The sequence below is a fragment of the Triticum urartu genome, chromosome 1A (assembly GCF_056163025.1).
Source record: "Triticum urartu cultivar PI428250 chromosome 1A, HENAU_Tu73, whole genome shotgun sequence".
Taxonomy (NCBI): domain Eukaryota; kingdom Viridiplantae; phylum Streptophyta; class Magnoliopsida; order Poales; family Poaceae; genus Triticum; species Triticum urartu.
Window position 1 is genome coordinate 369,042,838 of NC_141873.1, and position 24,269 is coordinate 369,067,106.

At 45.2% G+C, this 24,269-nt stretch overlaps 1 protein-coding gene across 1 annotated transcript; it reads right to left on the reverse strand.

The window, feature by feature from the left end:
- Positions 1-357: 357 nt before the first annotated feature.
- LOC147991275 (3'-5' exonuclease-like) lies at positions 358-1,623 on the reverse strand. The gene is made up of 2 exons (XM_087538603.1): positions 1,277-1,623; positions 358-778 (listed from the first exon to the last, which is right to left on the reverse strand). Exons 1-2 carry the CDS (start codon positions 1,621-1,623, stop codon positions 358-360), a joined length of 768 nt encoding a protein of 255 aa, XP_087394729.1.
- Positions 1,624-24,269: the final 22,646 nt, after the last annotated feature.

Consider the following 24,269-nt stretch of genomic DNA (forward strand, 5'->3'; position numbering starts at 1 on the left):
CGTATTCCGACCCATACCAATCCTGCCACTCCTCTAGAAGACGCGCTTGTGTGGACAACTAAAGTGTACTCAGCGCAAAAGGACTGCTTTGCATTTTGTTGTTTTTAGAGTAAAAAGCAACATTACTACTTCAAAATCACATGATTGCTGAATAAACATAGTACTTAGCAAGCTAAATAACTTGCTCAATCACATAAACAAACTACAACTTGACATAAGGAAACTTGTTTAACCTGATACAGATGACATTACAAACTCCTTCGTTCTAACAGAAGTAAACTACGAGCCTGATACAATAGAAAGGACAAGCATAAACACAAGCAACTCCACGACCAGTTTTCTATGTTTTCGTCATCACTAGTATACGTAGTAAGGATCGTCATAATTCTTCTCTGCCTCTTTTGCACTCTCCAGACCTTCTCTGATGTTTTCAATTCTCTTCCACGACTCATAGGTTGCGTACGCATCTATCGCTGCATACTCAATGAGGTAATTTGGCAGTGGGCTGATCCCCCAAAGTTTATGGTCTTCAACTCTATCAATCTTATCCTTCATCTGTTTGTAGAATGGGTGGATCACGCTACCTGCAACATCAGCCAAAGAGTGGCACCTCTTTCTTCCCTTGAAAGGAACTCTCCATTTGCACTGGATGTTGACGTACTTGTCGGGGTTGATCTCCAAACCAGAACTTCGCAGCATCTCTTTGTCACCTTCAATACTGAAGCCGACAAAGGTGTAGAACCTGTCCTCCTTCAGGAACGGGCGCAGGCTCTTGGGCCTGCAGGGGGATGGCACATTTAAGGTCGATTCATCAAGTATCGATCAAGTACATGCTTATATAGTACGTATAATTCATGGACGAAAACATTTCAGAAACTTCTACGCAAAGTTCAGAAATAAAATACAAGCACAACATGTTATTTTTATTTTTTGGAATTTACACTTGAACCAATTACCTATCCACTTCTTAGCCACGTTAACACATCAATTCAAGAAACTGAACTACACTAGAACATGAAATATAGAAAATACTCTAGAACAGAAAGTACGCTAGAACATCGAGTTCAGAAAATAATCTCGTACATCAAACCCATAAATTAATCTAGTGCATCAAATACATGAACTGATCTGGTGAGTCAAGTTCAAAATCTATTGTGCTGCATCTACTTAGAAACTTCACTGATACATCAACTCAATAAACCAATCTTATCAAATTTCTGGGTGAAAAGATAATTAAACAGAAGCACGGAGAGGTTGAAACTGTAGGATGGTTCACCATTTTGCTGCCGCGGTGATGTGATATACCAAACAGAGTTCCTCCACGCATAACTGTAGAACCGCTGCCCTCTGGGGAGGTTGGTCCTCCCTGGTATACTCGACATCAACGCCGATGTAGTGAGGGTACAAGCCGCAGAACCTCTTCAGGATCCTGCTGATCATCTTGTCGGCTTCCTCAGGATTGCTGGTGCATACGACATCCAGCTTTTCCTTGCCGTGGATGTCAACCTCCTTGAGGTGCACTTTGTAGTCGTGCTTCTGACCGAGGACCTGAACGTCGTCGACCTCCGTGCTCTGGTCGGACGTCTCACCACGGGGACGCTTGGCAGATGGTTCCTCCGCCATTATGCTCCTCCTGCGATGGCCGCCTTCACACAGAGATTGTGAGGAGATGCTAGTTGAGATGGAACAGCAATAGTGTTTTCAAAATTGAGCGGCTATGGAAGCGCAATTACCCTTTTCTACCAAGGTCTGGGTCGTGGAGGAGGCGGTTGGACGCGGCCTCGTCGTGGTAGAGAGGGAGGAAGACATGCGCTCGTCGTTGCTGTGCGTCGAGGCAACCGTCGAGTGGCAATGCTCGCGGTTGGCGGGAAAAAGCAACTGTCAAATCGTCCGATTAAGCACGTAACAAATGTTATTGCTCGCACCTTTCTCGGCGCACGCCGCTACTTCCACACGACCAATGTTGCACAGACTTCACACATGTGGACCCACAACCCATACTCTCTGAGTACTATTCGCACTGATGCCTCTAGTACCAAACTTCCCGACGCATCACTCTCACGTGCCCGTGGCGACACACGCTCGTAACTCTAAAGACTTCACAGCCGTGACTCTCTGAGTAAGTCTTCAGATGCATGCCCTACCACCACATATTTGTGCATCCACAGAGTTGATACCAGTGCCTCTAAAATTCCAACGTCGGTGCCTGTAGAGCCTGATGTTCCGTGCCTCACACGTCTACTAAGATGCTATAGCAAAAAAAATCAGGCGACACGAATCTTGATACTAAAACAAAGTATCACACAGAGTTGATACTTTGTTCCATCATTTCCATTTATCCCACCTCCACTACTCTCTTCCTTCCTCCCTTCCACAGCAAAATCTCGAAACATTCCACACTCACACAAGATCTTCTCATAGGTTCATTACACCAAATTCCAAGTAGAGTTCCCCTCGCAAAACAACCGCCACCACGCTTCGCCAACCACCCTCCCACTTCGAGATACACACCGTCAAACGATGCGCCCAACAACACAAAGTACCCACCTGACGACGACGAAGCAAGGACTTCAACACCGCCAGCGGAGATCACAACAAAAAAACGAACAGACAGAATCGACCGATGGAAGCGAGAAGCCGAACACAAGCAATCGAATGTAAATAACAATCTATCCCATTACATTCCATTCTCCAGGGACAACAACCCTATCCCATTTAATAGAAACAGAGTTTTGCACTATCCCATTACACAAAAAATAGAGTTTTGCACTATCCAAAATCAACTTGTCTCAAAAATTGAAGTACCGTACACACGACATTTAATAGAAACGCTACTGCTCCCCGCTGCGGAATTTTCACCACACGAATTGTGCTTAAAAGTACTACACCTGCCACTTCACTAACTATAATACCTCACCTCAAACGATCCAAATACTTCGAGTATACTGAGAGCTCAAACTTGGTAATTACACCAGATTTTCTCTGCCCGTTGTCCCTTGACTGAAACTATTTTCAAGTTAAGTGCCTCGTGTCCGTCACAGCACTGTTTTTACTTCAGTGCCATCTGTACCAGAATCCGTGCCTCCTGTACATTCTAAGCCCCGCCTCATGTGCGTACAACCACGTGCCTCGCATGACACTTGCCGTGACTCCTACGAGGCCTGTCGTGCCACACCCACCTCACTTCACAACCTTGGTTCTCTAACCAAGTAGTCGGACCCATGCCTCTGCCGCCACAGGTTTGTGCATCCAGAGAGTGCACACCCATGACTTAAGAAAACACATGTATGTACCTGTTGTGGATTCACCTTTTCTACCTTCCATGACTGAACCAACGTGCCTTTGTCGCTCCCGAGACTTCACAACCATGCCTCTTTAACCGAGCATTCTAACACTCGGACCCATGCCTCTGCAGCCACACGTTTGTGCATCCATAGAGTGCACACCCGTGGCATGAGAAAACACACGTACGTGCCTTTGTCGCTCCAGAGACTTCACAACCATGCCTCTTTAACCGAGCATTCTAACACATGCCTCTCCCAGCGCACTCTTGTACTACATCCACAGGGTTGATACCCGTGCCTCAAGAAGCAGCATGTCTGTGGCTGCGTTGGCTTCATTTCCGTGCATCCACTGCTTAAATCCATGCGCCTCACACAACACTGGCCTCCTGTGCCTGCGTCAACGTGCCTGTAGAACCTGCACTTCAATGCCTCGTGTGCTGCCTGCATCCACATGCCTGTAGAAAGGCTCCACTTCAGCACTACCACATGACTTCACAAACGTGGTGCCTTCACTTCTTTGCCTACACGTTTATGCACCCACGTGCCTCACGTGGCACTCGCCCAGACTCTTACGTGCCCCGTAATGCCACACCCACGTGACTTCACGAACGTTGTTCTGTAACCGAGTAGTCGGACCCATGCCTCTCCCGACACACATTTGTGCATCCAGAGAGTACACACTCGTGACTTGACAAAACACACGTACATGCCTGTTGTCGATTCACCTTTTTTGCCTTCGGTGCCTGAACCAACGTGCCTCACATGCCTAACGAAACATGCGTTGTGACTCTTACATGGTCCCACTGCCACGCCCGCGTCGCTCCCGAGACTTCACAACCATGCATCTTTAACCGAGCATTCTAACACTCGGACCCATGCCTCTGCAGCCACACGTTTGTGCATCCATTGAGTGCACACCCGTGACATGAGAAAACACACGTGCGTGCCTTTGTCACTCCCGAGACTTCACAACCATGCCTCTTTAACCGATCATTCTAACACATGCCTCTCCCAGCGCACTCTTGTACAACATCCACAGGGTTGATACCCGTGCCTCGAGAAGCAGCATGTCCGTGGCTGCGTTGGCTTCATTTCCATGCATCCACTGCTTAAATCCACGCGCCTCACATAACACTGGCCTCCTGTGCCTGCGTCAACATGCCTGTAGAACCTGCACTTCAGTGCCTCGTGTGCTGCTTGCATCCACATGCCTGTAGAAAGGCTCCACTTCAGCACTACCACGTGACTTCACAAACATGGTGCCTTCACTTCTTTGCCTACACGTTCATGCACCCACGTGCCTCACGTGGCACTCGCCTAGACTCTTACGTGCCCCGTAATGCCACACCCACGTGACTTCACGAACGTTGTTCTGTAACCGAGTAGCCGGACCCATGCCTCTCCCGACACACATTTGTGCATCCAGAGAGTACACACCCGTGACTTGACAAAACACACGTACGTGCATATTGTCGATTCACCTTTTCTGCCTTCCGTGCCTGAACCAACGTGCCTCACATGCCTAACGAAACATGCGCCGTGACTCTTACATGGTCCCACTGCCACGCCCATGTCGCTCCCGAGACTTCACAACCATGCCTCTTTAACCGAGCATTCTAACACTCGGACCCATGCCTCTGCAGCCACACGTTTGTGCATCCATAGAGTGCACACCCGTGACATGAGAAAACACACGTACGTGCCTTTGTCGCTCCCGAGACTTCACAACCATGCCTCTTTAACCGAGCATTCTAACACATGCCTCTCCCAGCGCACTCTTGTACTACATCCACAGGGTTGATACCCATGCCTCGAGAAGCAGCATGTCCGTGGCTGCGTTGGCTTTATTTCCTGCATCCACTGCTTAAATCCACACGCCTCACACAACACTGGCCTCCTGTGCCTGCGTCAAGGTGCCTGTAGAACCTGCACTTCAGTGCCTCGTGTGCTGCCTGCATCCACATGCCTGTAGAAAGGCTCCACTTCAGCACTACCACGTGACTTCACAAATGTGGTGCCTTCACTTCTTTGCCTACACGTTCATGCACCCACGTGCCTCACGTGGCACTCGCCCAGAATCTTACATGCCCCGTAATGTCACACCCACGTGACTTCACGAACGTTGTTCTGTAACCGAGTAGTCGAACCCATGCCTCTCCCGACACGCATTTGTGCATCTAGAGAGTACACACTTGTGACTTGACAAAACACACGTACGTGCCTGTTGTCGATTCACCTTTTCTGCCTTCCGTGCCTGAACCAACGTGCCTCACATGCCTAACAAAACATGCGCTGTGACTCTTACATGGTCCCACTGCCACGCCCGCGTCGCTCCCGGGACTTCACAACCATGCCTCTTTAACCGAGCATTCTAACACTCGAACCCATGCCTCTGCAGCCACACATTTGTGCATCCATAGAGTGCACACCCGTGACATGAGAAAACACACGTACGTGCCTTTGTCGCTCCCGAGACTTCACAACCATGCCTCTTTAACCGAGCATTCTAACACATGCCTCTCCCAGCGCACTCTTGTACTACATCCACAAGGTTGATACCCATGCCTCGAGAAGCAGCATGTCCGTGGCTGCGTTGGCTTCATTTCCGTGCATCCACTGCTTAAATCCACGCGCCTCACACAACACCGGCCTCCTGTGCCTGCGTCAACGTGCCTGTAGAACCTGCACTTCAGTGCCTCATGTGCTGCCTGCATCCACATGCCTGTAGAAAGGCTCCACTTCAGCACTACCACGTGACTTCACAAACATGGTGCCTTCACTTCTTTGCCTACACGTTCATGCACCCACGTGCCTCACGTGGCACTCGCCCAGACTCTTACGTGCCCCGTAATGCCACACCCACGTGACTTCACGAATGTTGTTCTGTAACTGAGTAGCCGGACCCATGCCTCTCCCGACACACATTTGTGCATCCAGAGAGTACACACCCGTGACTTGACAAAACACACGTGCGTGCCTGTTGTCGATTCACCTTTTCTGCCTTCCATGCCTGAACCAACGTGCCTCACATGCCTAATGAAACATGCGTCGTGACTCTTACATGGTCCCACTGCCACGCCCGCGTCGCTCCCGAGACTTCACAACCATGCCTCTTTAACCGAGCATTCTAACACTCAGACCCATGCCTCTGCAGCCACACGTTTGTGCATCCATAGAGTGCACACCCGTGACATGATAAAACACACGTACGTGCCTTTGTCGCTCCCGAGACATCACAACCATGCCTCTTTAACCGAGCATTCTAACACATGCCTCTCCCAGCGCACTCTTATACTACATCCACAGGGTTGATACCCGTGCCTCGAGAAGCAGCATGTCTGTGGCTGCGTTGGCTTCATTTCCGTGCATCCACTGCTTAAATCCACGCGCCTCACACAACACTGGCCTCCTGTGCCTACGTCAATGTGCTTGTAGAACCTGCACTTCAGTGCCTCGTGTGTTGCCTGCATCCACATGCCTGTAGAAAGGCTCCACTTCAGCACTACCACGTGACTTCACAAACGTGGTGCCTTGACTTCTTTGCCTACATGTCCATGCACCCACATGCCTCATGTGGCACTCGCCCAGACTCTTACGTGCCCCGTAATGCCACACCCACGTGACTTCACGAACGTTGTTCTATAACCGAGTAGCCGGACCCATGCCTCTCCCGACACACATTTGTGCACCCAGAGAGTACACACCCGTGACTTGACAAAACACACGTACGTGCCTGTTGTCGATTCACCTTTTCTGCCTTCCGTGCCTGAACCAACGTGCCTCACATGCCTAACGAAACATGCGCCGTGACTCTTACATGGTCCCACTGCCACACCCGCGTCGCTCCCGAGAGTTCTCAACCATGCCTCTTTAACTGAGCATTCTAACACTCAGACCCATGCCTCTGCAGCCACATGTTTGTGCATCCATAGAGTGCACACCCGTGACATGATAAAACACACGTACGTGCCTTTGTCGCTCCCGAGACATCACAACCATGCCTCTTTAACCGAGCATTCTAACACATGCCTCTCCCAGCGCACTCTTATACTACATCCACAGGGTTGATACCCGTGCCTCGAGAAGCAGCATGTCTGTGGCTACGTTGGCTTCATTTCCGTGCATCCACTGCTTAAATCCACGCGCCTCACACAACACTGGCCTCCTGTGCCTGCGTCAAGGTGCCTGTAGAACCTGCACTTCAGTGCCTCGTGTGCTGCCTGCATCCACATGCCTGTAGAAAGGCTCCACTTCAGCACTACCGCGTGACTTCACAAACGTGGTGCCTTCACTTCTTTGCCTACATGTTCATGCACCCACGTGCCTCATGTGGCACTCGCCCAGACTCTTACGTGCCCCGTAATGCCATACGCATGTGACTTCACGAACGTTGTTCTATAACTGAGTAGCCGGACCCATGCCTCTCCCGACACACATTTGTGCACCCAGAGAGTACACACCCGTGACTTGACAAAACACACGTACGTGCCTGTTGTCGATTCACCTTTTCTGCCTTCCTTGCCTGAACCAACGTGCCTCACATGCCTAACGAAACATGCGCCGTGACTCTTACATGGTCCCACTGCCACACTCGCGTCGTTCCCGAGAGTTCTCAACCATGCCTCTTTAACCGAGCATTCTAACACTCAGACCCATGCCTCTGCAGCCACACGTTTGTGCATCCATAGAGTGCACACCCGTGACATGAGAAAACACACGTACGTGCCTTTGTCGCTCCCGAGACTTCACAACCATGCCTCTTTAACCGAGCATTCTAACACATGTCTCTCCCAGCGCACTCTTGTACTACATCCACAGGGTTGATACCCGTGCCTCGAGAAGCAGTATATCCGTGGCTGCATTGGCTTCATTTCCGTGCATCCACTGCTTAAATCCACGCGCCTCACACAACACTAGCCTCCTGTGCCTGCGTCAACGTGCCTGTAGAACCCGCACTTCAGTGCCTCGTGTGCTGCCTGCATCCACATGCCTGTAGAAAGGCTCCACTTCAGCACTATCACGTGACTTCACAAACGTGGTGCCTTCACTTCTTTGCCTACACGTTCATGCACCCACGTGCCTCACGTGGCACTCGCCCAGACTCTTACGTGCCCCGTAATGCCACACCCACGTGACTTCATGAACGTTGTTCTGTAACCGAGTAGCCGGACCCATGCCTCTCCCGACACACATTTGTGCATCCAGAGAGTACACACCCGTGACTTGACAAAACACACGTACGTGCCTATTGTCGATTCACCTTTTCTGCCTTCCGTGCCTGAACCAACGTGCCTCACATGCCTAACGAAACATGCGCCGTGACTCTTACATGGTCCCACTGCCACGCCCGCGTCGCTCCCAAGACTTCACAACCATGCCTCTTTAACCGAGCATTCTAACACTCGGACCCATGCCTCTGCAGCCAAATGTTTGTGCATCCATAGAGTGCACACCCGTGACATGAGAAAACACACCTACGTGCCTTTGTCGCTCCCGAGACTTCACAACCATGCCTCTTTAACCGAGCATTCTAATACATGCCTCTCCCAGCGCACTCTTGTACTACATCCACAGGGTTGATACCCGTGCCTCGAGAAGCAGCATGTTCGTGGCTGCGTTGGCTTCATTTTCGTGCATCCACTACTTAAATCCACGCGCCTCACACAACACTGGCCTCCTGTGCCTGCGTCAACGTGCCTGTAGAACCAGCACTTTAGTGCCTCGTGTGCTGCCTGCATCCACATGCCTGTAGAAAGGCTCCACTTCAGCACTACCACGTGACTTCACAAACGTGGTGCCTTCACTCCTTTGCCTACATGTTCATGCACCCACGTGCCTCACGTGGCACTCGCCCAGACTCTTACGTGCCCCGTAATGCCACACCCACGTGACTTCACGAATGTTGTTCTGTAACCGAGTAGCCGGACCCATGCCTCTCCCGACATACATTTGTGCATCCAGAGAGTACACACCCGTGACTTGACAAAACACACGTATGTGCCTATTGTCGATTCACCTTTTCTGCCTTCCGTGCCTGAACCAACGTGCCTCACATGCCTAACGAAACATGCGCCATGACTCCTACATGGTACCACTGCCACGCCCGCGTCGCTCCCGAGACTTCACAACCATGCCTCTTTAACCGACATTCTAATACTCGGACCCATGCCTCTGCAGCCAAATGTTTGTGCATCCATAGAGTGCACAACCGTGACATGAGAAAACACACGTACGTGCCTTTGTCGCTCCCGAGACTTCACAACCATGCCTCTTTAACCGAGCATTCTAACACATGCCTCTCCCAGCGCACTCTTGTACAACATCCACAGGGTTGATACCCGTGCCTCGAGAAGCAGGATGTCCGTGGCTGCGTTGGCTTCATTTCCGTGCATCCACTGCTTAAATCCACACGCCTCACACAACACTGGCCTCCTGTGCCTGCGTCAAGGTGCCTGTAGAACCTACACTTTAGTGCCTCGTGTGCTGCCTGCATCCACATGTCTGTAGAAAGGCTCCACTTCAGCACTACCACGTGACTTCACAAACGTGGTGCCTTCACTCCTTTGCCTACATGTTCATGCACCCACGTGCCTCACGTGGCATTCGCCCAGACTCTTACGTGCCCCGTAATGCCACACCCACGTGACTTCACGAACGTTTTTCTGTAACCGAGTAGCCGAACCCATGCCTCTCCCGACATACATTTGTGCATCCAGAGAGTACACACCCGTGACTTGACAAAACATACTTCCGTGCCTGTTGTCGATTCACCTTTTCTGCCTTCCGTGCCTGAACCAACGTGCCTCACATGCCTAACGAAACATGCGCCGTGACTCTTACATGGTCCCACTGCCACGCCCGCGTCGCTCCCAAGACTTCACAACCATGCCTCTTTAACCGAGCATTCTAACACTCGGACCCATGCCTCTGCAGCCAAATGTTTGTGCATCCATAGAGTGCACACCCGTGACATGAGAAAACACACCTACGTGCCTTTGTCGCTCCCGAGACTTCACAACCATGCCTCTTTAACCGAGCATTCTAACACATGCCTCTCCCAGCGCACTCTTGTACTACATCCACAGGGTTGATACCCGTGCCTCGAGAAGCAGCATGTCTGTGGCTGCGTTGGCTTCATTTCTGTGCATCCACTGCTTAAATCCACGCGCCTCACACAACACTGGCCTCTTGTGCCTGCGTCAACGTGCCTGTAGAACCTACACTTCAGTGCCTCGTGTGCTGCCTGCATCCACATGCCTGTAGAAAGGCTCCACTTCAGCACTACCACGTGACTTCACAAACGTGGTGCCTTCACTTATTTGCCTACACGTTCATGCACCCACGTGCCTCACCTGGCACTCGCCCAGACTCTTACGTGCCCCGTAATGCCACACCCACGTGACTTCACAAACGTTGTTCTGTAACCGAGTAGTCGGACCCATGCCTCTCCCGACACACATTTGTGCATCCAGAGAGTACACACACGTGACTTGACAAAACACACGTACGTGCCTGTTGTCGATTCACCTTTTCTGCCTTCCGTGCCTGAACCAACGTGCCTCACGTGCCTAACAAAACATGCGCCGTGACTCTTACATGGTCCCACTGCCACGACCGCGTCGCTCCCGAGACTTCACAACCATGCCTCTTTAACCGAGCATTCTAACACATGCCTCTGCCACCGCACTCTTGTACTACGTCCACAGGGTTGGTACCCGTGCCTCGAAAAGCTGCATGTCCATGCCTGTATTAGTTGCATTTCCGTGCCTCCGCTACTTACATCCACGTGCCTCATACGACACTGGCCTGACCCGTGGTTCGCTAACTGCCTGTAGAACCCGCACTTCCGTGTCTCATGTGCTTCCCTCTGGAAGTGCCTATAGAACCCACACTTTCGTGCCTCCTGTGCCTGCATCCATGTGCCTGTAGAACCTGCACTTATGTGCCTCGTGTGCCTGCATCCAAATGCCTGTAGAGAGGCTCCACTTCAGAACTAACAGTCTCAACACTAAAAAAATACGGTAGCACAAAAAAACCCAAGCCAAGCATAACGAATCTTGATGCCCAAACGGACGGCTGAAAATTAGAGACGGTTCGACGGTTTCCATCTCTCCCTCCCTCTTCTACTACCTTGCTTCCCCTTCCGCAAAATAAATCTCGAAACCTTCATCACTCCCGCACGCTCTCCTCCTTCCTTCTACACACAAACACAAACTCGAAATCGAGTTCGCGTCACCGGACAACCACCACCGCGTTCGCTAACCACACTCAAATCCGACAAACAAACAGCCACACTCTGCCCGCGACAACACCAATAACCCCGCCGGCTGCGGCGACCGACGGCGAGGACTTCAACAGCGGCGGCGGAAATCGCAACAAAAAAGGAGCAACGACACAATAAGCGAATGGAAGCGAAAAACACAGCACAAGCAACTGAAGGTAATTATCATTCTAGCCCAATCCATTCCACCGGGTAGATCGTAGTGATTTTTCCACTTCCAGGAACAGCAACCCTAGCCACCGCTACCAAGGAGTTTTTTAATAACCAAAATCAATTTGCCTAACAAATTGAACTAGCGCAGAGATGAGATTTAATAGAAATGCTACTGCTCTCCGCCCTGGGATTTTCGCCATACGATTTGTGCTCAAACGTAAAAAACCTGAAACATCAGTAACTAGAATACGTCCATAGATCCAAACCCCGCAAGTATCCTGAGAGGCCTAAACTGATAACCGTACGAGATTTTCTACATCCCTTGTCCATTCAATGAACCGTTTTTCAAATTAAGTGCCTCTGTTGTGAAATACCGTGAACAAAGAATAGATGTACCCTGTGCTTCTATGGTAAAACAACCCGTGCCTCTCTATCCATGCAAATTTGTTTTCACACCATGCATGTTTTTTTCCTGTGACACTCGACTCTGCTTCTAACACCTGCCCATTTTTTATGCAACAATGACAAATCCTCATGAAGAAGCTAAAACGCAGAAAAATACTGACGAAGACCCTGCTGAAGAGCATGCAAATCAGCAAGCTCGTGTCAAAGGTTTGAGCAAAAAGTCTCCACTGTCCATATACAGAAAACTATATTGAGAGTTATTAATAACTTAACTGCTATCCTTGACAACAATGACTTAACTATGTCTACAAAATAAAACTACCTACCACTTTTTATATATTTCTTTATAGAAAACATAAAAAATGTTCACACACTATCTTGTTTTTAATTCAAAAATAGTTTAACTTACCCAATAAATCTTGAACTATCATTGATGATATTCCTCCAATTATGAAATATCACCTGCAGAGTGCATTTTTGTCTCAGAAAATGCTTCACCCTAACTTCACTCCCCAGCTGCACTCATAACCTTAATTAATATTTTCTTCCATCCCCTGATTAGCTCAATCGGTAACGATAGTAATAACCTATCTTAACCCAAGAAAATAAAACTAAAAATCCCCTTTGGAAGTTTCACATTCCTTATGCATAATCATGGAAGACATATATTTTAAATGTGTATCAACTATATTTTCGGACAAAAAGAACATCATTTTTTGTTACTTGGTCATTATACAGGACACGAAGACGGTGATATTCACAGCGCAGAAATAGGCAGCATGACTCCTCATTCATCAGAAAAGGACACAGAACAAAACATGAGGAACAAACCACCTGCAGAAGAAATGATAACTTACAGCAGGCTCAACAAGAATAAACATCCAGCAACAAGCAAAAAAAAGAGGAAATCAGATACAAGCACTGTTTTTTACTCCTGGAGCAAAAAGGCTAAAGCAAAAGGACAATGCTGAAAACATCATCGACACTAGTACCTTGCAGAATCAGCCATTACCCCTAATGGTACTCCCGCCAACATCACCAACCACCACGAAGAAACAAGTTGAGCGCAAGAAGAAAAACAAACGACGAAGGGTAGAAAAAGAACAAGACGATACCAACAGCAAAGGTTCAGATACCAATGATGACGACGATAACAGGAAACATGATGCAGATTTCATTCCTACGGACGGCGATGATGCCGACGAGCATGACACCGACGCAGAACATGACGATGATGTAAAAACACACTTATATACTAATTTTGAATACCACTATTAAGGACTCAGGATCTAACGTTCCTTTCTAACGAAACCCTTTCATTTTGTCTTCTGAAACAGAACAAATCAGGACAGAAGGACAGAAAGAGAAGAAAGACAAGCGGAAAATAATTGGCAGCACCAACAGTTGACGAAGAACAGCAAGAAACAGACGAAGAGAAATGCCAAATCAAGGCAGGGTCAGCATTCGCTCATGTCAAGAAAGCATGGAATTTACTTAAAGACCGTCACAGGGAAGATATTAGGACGACAGGATTTGGCTGCATAGAGAACTGCAAAATAATGGGCTCCATCTGCAGACCACTTGCAGCACACATCTACGACAACCTGGACATAGAAAGCATGACAATAACCTTCGGTGTTGGTACCGGAGACAAGAAACTCAAGATTACCAAGGAAGCTATACACAAGGTGTTTGGTTACACAAACGGCACGGAAAAGTCAGCACCAAGGCCAGCGAAGAGCTCAACTTCAATGAAAAAACTGATGTCAGACCTTGGCTTCAAACATACAGATTTCAGGCCAAAACTGTGCGCAGAGCTAAATAAATTGGTGGAACTAGATGACGAACAGTCAAACAGGAAATCAGTTAAAAAAATTTCCTTATTTTTTTCCACAACGTTGTCTGCGGGTCAAGCGCCGCTATCTTCGCCCGACAAGCTATAATGGTAGAGGACATGAACTATCCAGAGATGGCAAAGATGGATTTCTGCGAGGTAATCGTCGAATGTATTAAGGAAGGAGCCAAGATATGGCAGAAACACAGAGACTTTCCTCAGGAAGAAAAGAACAAAAAGCATGTCAATGGTTTGTCACAGGGGCCAGTAATCATGTACTTCGACTCCCTGCTGCTGCCAACCGACACAAAAGAAATGCGGAAGATTGAAAACACAATGGACAATACCTCATTACCACGAGTAAACCATCTCAAAGAGAGTGACCTAGCGAAAATAGCTAGAGCAGACATGAAAAGGGACGGAAAAGCACGACCAGATGACTATGAATTTGGCAAAATACAGGTATAGCTATATTGTACATAAATCAGTCCTTCCCTTTTTCAAAACGGTTTCCATTCTAATTAACTACATTCCACCAAAATGATGCAGACATGGAAAGGAACAACAGAGAGAATCTTCTATGCCAACACAGCATCAACTTCGTCTTCAATTCGGCAGATAGCGGGAGAACATCGCAAACAACAGCAACACCAGAACACGACCAAACTGCTACCACCTCCACCCAAACGCCGGCGCGAACCACGTGTCGGCACCAGTGGAAGCAGGGAACCAAACAAAAGCATCAGCACAGGAGCAGAAGAAAGATTCCAAAGGATAAACAAATTGTTGTAAAAAGTACTCCATGAAGCAGAATAGATACCCTCAGTAACCACCAGGGCTGAAAACCAATGCAACGAAAAGGAAAAAATACTGGATGAAAAAACAAGAACCTAGTCACGCAACAAACAATTGCCCTGATGGATTCATTGGAACAACTCAGATAGTTTTAGGACATAGTTTGCACAAGGTACCTGACAGACAACGCGACCCTGCAGACACTAGAGCAAGCAGATCCAGCAGCCTCAAGTAGACTAGCCGATGCCAACTGCACGAATGAAATCGTAGCCACAACAGAACCAAGAGAAAGGAGGAAAAAAGAAAGAAGAAGAAGACAAAGAGAGAAAGAGAAGAGCAAAATCAAGGGGCATAGGCATTGACAAGCGGCAAAAACAGGTAAGTAAATACTAATGCATGGTGCCATGCACACACTAAAGCAAACCCCTGTTTTCATACCTAAACTGAAAAGAACTGCCTCAATGCTTTCAGGAACGTACCAATAGCATGCCAGGCCAAGATGAACTCCAACAGCAGGATGGTGTCAACAACCCCAAAAACACGAATGAACACAACAAACAAAGCAACCTCATAGCAGACAATGCTACAACAACAACTACCCCAACACAAGCACAAGATACGATCGACGTCAGAACCTGTGAAGAGGTCAGTATGAACATCCATTTTTCCTTTCAAAACCAGATAGAGTTATATGTGAACTAACAAACCTCCAACAAATTTTAGGCTCAGCTGAAGAACAATCAACTCAGTAGCCCAGCCAAACAAATGCAAGAGCCTAACCCACAATCAACCGTTAGCATAACAAACAACAAAGAAGAAGAAGAAAACAACGAAGAGGAGGTAAACTTCCATAACCCACTATTTCCCACACCGAAAACTCATAAATGGCAGGAAAGAAAGTGAACCACAAACTCATATTGTTTGATCTCCAGGTATCACAAGCACTGCAAGACCAAGAGACAACCCGTGATGAAATTGAACCCCATAGTGAACCTCAAATAGGCGAAGGGGTCACACAACAGGAACTTTGTGTACAAGAGATTTCCAGCGCCACAACATTGCAGATCACCATCACGAGTACAAAGGAGAAAGCGCAAGACATCCCAGCAGATGAGAAACAAGAGACTATTATACCTGACAAAGAAACAGTAGATGCATGCACAAATAACCCAGTCATCAACACGGAGGTAAAAATTCAACAACAACAACCACTTTTCAAAATATTTTTATGATGTCTGAACTACCTAATACACCCCGCCACGTCAATACAAAGATTATAAGGGATGTCTCACCATTTTCTTTGAACAAATGCAGGAAACAAACGAGTACGCTGACCTCGAAGATCAAGAAATTCAAACAACAACATTTGAAGAGGTTGAAGAGGTGAGGTTACAAAGCTCAGACACAAATGAAGTTCAATCTATAATTTCATTTTTTATTAAACAGGAAGAGGAAGCAAGCAAAAGCACTGGCATAGACATTCAACAAGAAAAACTAGAGGACAACACAAGACAAGGAGAAGTCGTAGTACAAGGAGTAGACAGTCCTGCAACTCCAGAGATAGAGGTCTAAAAAAATTGTAACTGAAACAGTCAGAAATGCACCTATTTCTTAAATATTTTTTGTGATGGTGCAGACAGAAGAAGCTCAAGAAACCATCAACAATCAAGACCATCAAACACAACCAGGGGAGCCCAATGAAGAACCCAAACATGTTCTTCAAACAATAGACAATAATGCCACTGAAGACCAAGCCACAAAAAATTCACTGACCAAACAACATGTACAAGAGACAGCGGCAGCATCAACGACTGAAAAGGTAAACTTACGAAACCTGCAACTATGAAATTATAAAATTGTTGCGTGCAGAATAAAATAAACTTCAACCTAAACCACAATTGTACTCACTCCAATGGACTCTCACTTTGCCGCCTCTATGTTTGAACAGCTGCAAGAAAAAAACAAGGTCAGTGACGATGAACAGCAAAATAAAGAGCAAGAAAAGAACCCAAAACCACCACTGAACGAAGAATCAGCAGTAACAACAACAAATACAGAGGTGAAAACACATAACACCTCTTCATGAACTTATAGTTGAAAAATACACATTTGACATTTCACTACTATCCTGCATAACAGAGAGAGGAGACCAATGAGCAAAAGGAGAACACCAAAGAAGGGCAATATGTTCTTCAAAAGGCAGCCATCAACGTAACAGAAGATCAAGCCCAAAAATATTCACTCGCCGAAAAACACGGAGCAGAGACGGCAGCAACAATGACTGAAAAGGTAAAGTTTCATACTTTGGTCCTATCAAAGTATAAAATAGCTATGTGGAACCTCAAATGCACTGCCACTTAGCCACCTCTGTGTTTCAAAAGCTACAAGACAAAAACGACGGCACCAGCGATGAACTACAAAAGAAAGAAGAAGAAGATGCCCAAAAACCTCAACTCAACGAAGAACAAGCACAACATTCAGCAGCAATGATTGAGGAGGTAAAGTTACATAAGCTGATTCTACGAAAATATAAAGTAGTTCCATGAGAACTGAAATGCACTCAAACTTAGCAACCTTTATGATTGAATAGCTGCATGAAAAAAAACATGACAGTGACGATGAACACCAAAGCAAAGAATAGGAGGATACCCAAGAAACTACACTCGACGAAGAATAGGTGGAACAGTCAACATCACCAACGACAGCTCAACAGGTGAAGTTGCACAAAATATTTCCACAAAATTACACGACTTAATCACAATCAAAATAGCTCAAGCAACGCACCAAACAATTCGCTGTTTTCCCATAACATCTGCTATAATTGAAATAAAGTAGCAAGTTAAATTATTTCAATGCTTTTTCAATGATAACGCAGAAACACGAAGAAGGCGACCATGGAGATACAAGCAATGAAACAGACACACACATTGTTCCAGAGAAAGAAGAAGAAACCCTCGAAGAAAACCCTACACCGTCGTACGATGCCAACTCCCCTGGCAGAGAGGTCAGTGCCAACCAGGTCGAGACTAAAAACAAGACGGAAAAGACCACCAGCAAAACACGACGGTTGACAAGAAAGACACAGACGACTCATATGAAGATGCATAAAAAACTGAACAAAAGGGTACAATGCAAAAAGAAGAACAAAATATGCCGCAACAAGCAGAAGGAGAACAAGAAAGGAACAACACTGGACAGGACATATCTTCTAGCATCGAAGCAGGCAAGACAATATAAACTTAATTGCTATCTTGTGATCTTGTGACTTGGAGTTATTTATATTAAATTCGAAATCATCGCAGGCATAATGGAGAAAGGGGACAAAGATAGTGATTCCGTCAACAAAGCCATCGAAGACCTGTACAACGTTGTATGCAAGCCATGGACACAGAGAGAAATGTAAGTTCATGAAACTAACACAAAACACATTATTACACACAATCATATTGACTGTATCATGTGTAAACTAAAACATTTTTGTAAATATACTTTGCAGGGATGAGCTTTTCATTACAACAAACAAGTTTGATGTCAATCTAGGCCATGTCGCCGAAAGTTTCAAGGTCGGTAATTCAGTACGCACCAAAGCAATCGAGCCCATGCTAACAATCTTGAGAAAACAACTAAATGACACAGGGAGAAAGATTCTGTCGTTGAACAACATTGTAAGTAAAGATCACGGCAAAAGAATCACGTTTAAAACAATAAATATGATTTTATAACTGAACTTACAAATTCCCTTTGTGTATCTGTGACAAAACAAGCAGCACTCGATAAAGGAAGCCGACGACGAAGATCCAATGTGCTACAGAAATAATGATCAAGAACACAATAGAAAAAATTGCTACCTGCCAGGCTTACATCATTTTTGAACATGCAAGAAGACGAAAAACTGCAAGATTATAACATGGTAAGCAGATCAGCTTGCGTATATGTTATGAAAAGTTATTTTTTTTATTTTATGTTTCTAAATGTAAGAAGATTTCCAAATATTTTCTTTTTATTTTTTTGTTTTATAGTTCCTTCTACCATGTTCGTTGCGCGGGATTGAGCAAGACGAAAATACAAGTCATTACTTCACCATTACAGTTAACATGCAAAAACAACGCTTTGAACTCCTTGACTCTTCAACTGCATATCCAGGCACAATAGAATTCTTCCACAATGTAACCAACAAATTAATGAAAATATGAAAGCACGTAAGCACAGAGCTACAGCTTTCACAAAAAAGCATCGACCATTTCAAAAGGGCCAAACTGCAGGTGCCACTTCAAGGAGAAGAAACGTAAGCACTTCCAACATTTCACTTCTTTGATTTTTTCAATACAAGTTTCACTACTAAAATTACTGAAATAATTCTCTTGTTTCTTCTTTTCAATGCAACAATTACCACTACCATTGCTCCAACATTTCTCTTTTTTCCGTTCCTTGAATACAACAATCTTACTAGTAACATTCCTCTACATGCAGAACGGACTACGCATTCTATATGTACATGAACCTGAAGCACTACTCCAATGATGGAACAGCAGCAACCTTAAAACTAGAACAAGTACCAGAGTTGAGGAAAAAATTCTATATCAACTAATCAGTCAACACAAAGGGAATACCAAACTGTCATTAATCAAGTGTACAACATGTTAGTCTTTTCAGAAACTAAATCTTACAATTTTGTCACACTAGAAGAAGTAATATTCTTTTTTTAAAAAAATATTATTATTTTATTCTAACAGATATTCTGAAGTATGAAGTCGATATGGGAGATAAAGAAATGAGACAAACAGAATGTTGCATACTAGAAGAGTTTCCGCCAAATCCCGAGCAGAAAGAACATATTATGCGTGCGACAACCACAAAAGATCATGAAGTTATTGATATAACCAGTAAACACAAAGAGGTTATGGATGTCAGCAGCCACGCCATCGCCCAAGAATCTTGCACAGACCACGAAGAAAAGGATCCACCAATAGAACCAGATCAACCACCACCAGGCGACAAGATACCACACCATGCTGAAGAGGAAACGGACGAGCAAAATATTAACAGCAATATCCTGAGCACAGAGCAACCTGAAAAAACAGGAACTGATTTAAAAGAGGATGACAGAAGCAACGACATACCAAATACACAGGAACAGGTTTCCGAGCAGAAAAAACAACACATTCTTCTTCAAGAAGAAACAGACTCGACAAGAAATCAGGAAGGCACCACCAGCACCATCTCTTTAGACTTCCTAAAATACAAAACTACGAAAAAGCATGAAGAAGTTGATGAATTTATTTCAAACCTTGACCCATACCAACTAAAAAGATTACGATATGCTTAACCAGATGGGGCAGACATTCGATGAAATCAAAACAACAATGATTTACCAGGAAGACTTTGAGTTCAACAAAAATGCCACGCCGTATCTGACAAGCTTGCAGAAAGAATCAGGAGAACATTCAATGGGTCAATCATCTAAGAACAGCTCAGACAAGAAAATCTCGGTCAAGAAGAGACCGGTAAAGCCTTCAAGCAGGCTCCATGGAAAAATCATGATTCCTACTTTTGTCCCAGGAGATTTCAAATTTATGAACAAAGCCAGAGCACTTCATGAATACCTATTCAGCAAAGAAGGACAGGACGAATGCGGAGAGTAAGTACTTTCTCTTGCCACAACAAAAAAACAAAGAAATGTTGCCCCTTTTTTAACCAACCTAACTAATGTATAAACTTTTTTTGCTTGCAGTGTAAACGTATATATTAGCTCGAAGCGACCCGATTGGATTACAGGAAAACAAATAATGGAACAGCTACAGAAAGGAGATGATGGACAGATGGAGGGCTCCATCGCAAACGCATTGTTCGAAGAATGGACAGTGCAGCAACAATACAACACAACCGATAAAGCCATACTTTCTGCAGATTTTGCAAACGTATGAACTCCAATTTGACAAAAAAACACTTGCATCATTTCGGTGTTTATAGAGATTGAACTAAAAATTAGAAAACTTTTTGGTCGCAGATCGTGCTCGGTCTCAAAATTGGAAAGAAAGGGGGACTAGCAGAATTCAATGAGGACGAAGCATTGAAACAGTTTGCACCCCTTGTAACAGGGAAGGAACTTTTAAAGAAAAAGCTGGTAAGTTAATAGAAATATACAAACATAATTCATTTCTCCTACAGATTGCACATTTACATGCCATTTAATTCTCCTGACAAGAATGAACTTTAACTGACTCTGTCTCCAAACAACGCAGATTATGATACCTCACAACACAGATAAACACTACACACTTTACGTGCTCAACAAGTACACGAGCTCCATCGACATACTTGACTCACTGAATTACAGAAACGGGAACGGAAAGAATACATGGAAAACACACCATAAGGATCATCCAGAACCGGTACGTCAATTCAACCTTGTTTTCTAATTGGTTTTCTAGTTCCTGCATTCCCTTGTTTAATGCCAAAACACAACAATGACACCAAACCGTAATCACAGATTAAAAGGATGCACGCACTCATGAAGAAGCATTACGGCGAAGCGGAGCTACGAGCCAATGGTGAACCGAACTGGTCGAGGATAGCAGAAACACCTAACAGAGTTTGCGTGCCAAAACAGCAGGGTACCCAATGCGGACACTTCATGGTTCAATTTGCAAAATACTGGAATGGCATTGATCTCATAAAAGATGATGAGGATTTCGATGTAAGTGAATAGTACGAGAGCAATAATTTTAATTTTTACAAGCACCACTACTTGAATACTTCAATTATCTCATGAAAGAAAAATAAAAGAATATCCAATGACCTCCATGCAGCAAAGAAACATAGATGCCAAGTGGAAACCAGAGTTCCTTTTTACAGCCATATTTGGTGAAACAAACCAAGTAAAGTGCGAGGATCTACCTGGAAGAATCAAAGAATTCAAACCAGAAACTTCGAAGTTCTTTTACACCAACAAAGGTAAGAAAATCATTTCTACTTATCTTTTTTTTGTAATAATCTACCCATCCCACGGTTCACCAATGTCTTTCGTATCACAAGAGCTTACATATTACATATCTGCTTCCGCTGACAGAAACAGATGAAACTAAAAGGGACAAAAGACGAATCATCAGTCCATACCCAAAACATTCTCATTACTTCCAACACACAACGGAGGTGTCCAACCTCTTCCATCTAGTCATGAGCGACAGCTGGCAGGAAGAATACAAAAAGTGAGTTCTTTTCTATTACACCTCAAATATAGTTGGACAGAGGCCAAAAATAATGTAAAAATCTGTTTCTCACTGACCGAGACCTCCAAAATTATTTAATCTCCCTATCGTAGCAAAACTATATCTAGGCGCATCCGCAGGGACAGTGAAAGCACGCAACTTACTGGAGCCCAACTGAAGGCAGTATTTGGTCCAAGACCAGCATAGACGAACATACCACATCATATGGAAACGAGGGTCCTCGATGACATAGCAGAAATCTGAGAAAGCAAACAAGATTCCAAACAGAGTGATAGAGTAATATTAGGCCCAAACTTTGCACAGGTAAAATTTTAAAAAGCAAAATCTTGTCTATATTGCAACACCTACTCTTTTTATATTGTTACACAGCTCTTTTTTCTAATAGTTTTTTTCATCGTAATTATTGTTTGCAGCATATATTGGATTTAAAGCATCGCAAAACTGGTATTAAAAATTTAAAAATGAATTGCAAAAAAGAAAGAATCAGCTGGTTCCCATGTATCTCAAGGAAAATCAACGGAAAAAGCTCTCAACAGCAAACATGGTAACAATCCTTTCCTCCATGACAAGATCTCAAAATATGCGTTCTATTAAATTACTTTATATTAAACTGTCATCTAAGAAACAAGTATTTTGTACGCAGATATTCATTCCAATGGAGAAGGATGACCGCTATGTACTATATGTGTTGGACAAATACAAAAACAAAGTTCACATTATTGATCCTCGAGAAACGACTCTAGAGGAATTTGAGAAAGAAAAGATAGACGTAGATAAATTGGATCAAAAAGAAGCAAGTCGAGTTCTTCAGGAAAATGAAGATGCTGAAAAAGAAAGAGAAAGACAGTTTCAGGAATATCATGTTCATAAGTTGGCAATCGTAAGCATTTATACATAACAATTTTTCAGTTTTACAAGTTGCAATACAAAAACAATTAATTACAAAATAAAATATTCCCAGGTACCTAGGTTTAAAGAAGTCTTCAACACCATACTAGGACAAACAATGACTCCCATGCGTACAAGATGGCAGATTCATACCGTGCAAGATGTTCCAGTGGTAGAAAAAGGGAGAATCAACATTTGCTGTTTTAAAGCTTGCATTCATCTACAATGGTGAAAAGTTTGTCCAAGACCTGGAAGATTTGACAGTAACTTTATATAGATTTACTTATAAACAACTTATATGCACAAACTCTAATAATATACTTCTCTTCTCGGCAAAATTTCACAGGATGAGGTCGAAGATTGGAGGGCAGAGGCAATGTACATTCTCTTAAGTAGCGAGATGAATCAAGTCAAAGCTAGTGAAATGGGTGACGAGATTAGCAAGATCATGAGCAAAAATGAAGACTAAAACTTTTGATTTAGTCCGCGAGGCTAATTCTATCTAGACGTGACAAATTTTTTTATCAATAACTCACATTTTCTATGTAATGTAGTTAGAAATTGCGTGTTCATGTTGAAAAGAGAAGTATTTCGACAACAATGCCTCTTACATCATCAGAGAGTGCCAGTAAACTATAAACAACAATGCCTCTTCTTATTTGTATAACAACACTGACTCCCAAAACGAACCCTTACACATGACTCTAGGGACCACCATCGAGTGCCTCCAGAGGTGACAAGGCCTTTGTGCCACCAAACCCCGGGTCACCATGCACCCGGGCAATATCCACACACACATACCATTACGCGTGACTCTGGAAACAACCCTCCCGTGGCTCCAGAGATGAAATGGCGTTTGTGCCACCAAACCCTGGGTCACCATGCACCTGGGCAATATCCACACACACAGTGTAGCCTTACGTGTGACTCAGGAGACCACCCTCCCGTGGCTCCAGAGGTGAAATGGCCTTTGTGCCATCAAACATTGGGTCACCATGCCTCCGGGCAATATCCACACACACACATAGCCTTACGCGTGACTCTGGAGACCACCCTCCCGTGTCTCCAGAGGTGAAATGACCTTTGTGCCACTAAACCCTGGGTCATCATGCCTCCGCGCAATATCCACACACACACACACACACACACAGTCTTACGCGTGACTCTGGAGACCACCCTCCCGTGGCTCCAGAGGTGAAATGGCCTTTGTGCCACCAAACCCTGGGTCACCATGCCTCCGGGCAATATCCACACACACACATAGCCTTACGCGTGACTCTGGTGACCACCCTCCCGTGGCTCCAGAGGTTAAATGGCCTTTGTGCCACCAAACCCTGGGTCACCATGCCTCCGGGTAATATCCACACACACACATACCAAGAACGCCTCAACCGTGGCTA

Excerpts from the sequence above, each read along its gene's own strand:
- LOC147991275 (XM_087538603.1), bottom strand. The coding sequence starts at position 1,623 with ATGGCGGAGGAACCATCTGCCAAGCGTCCCCGTGGTGAGACGTCCGAC. Across the intron at positions 779-1,276 it reads ATCACCGCGGCAGCAAAATG|GCCCAAGAGCCTGCGCCCGT; the intron begins GTGAACCATCCT and ends ATCCCCCTGCAG.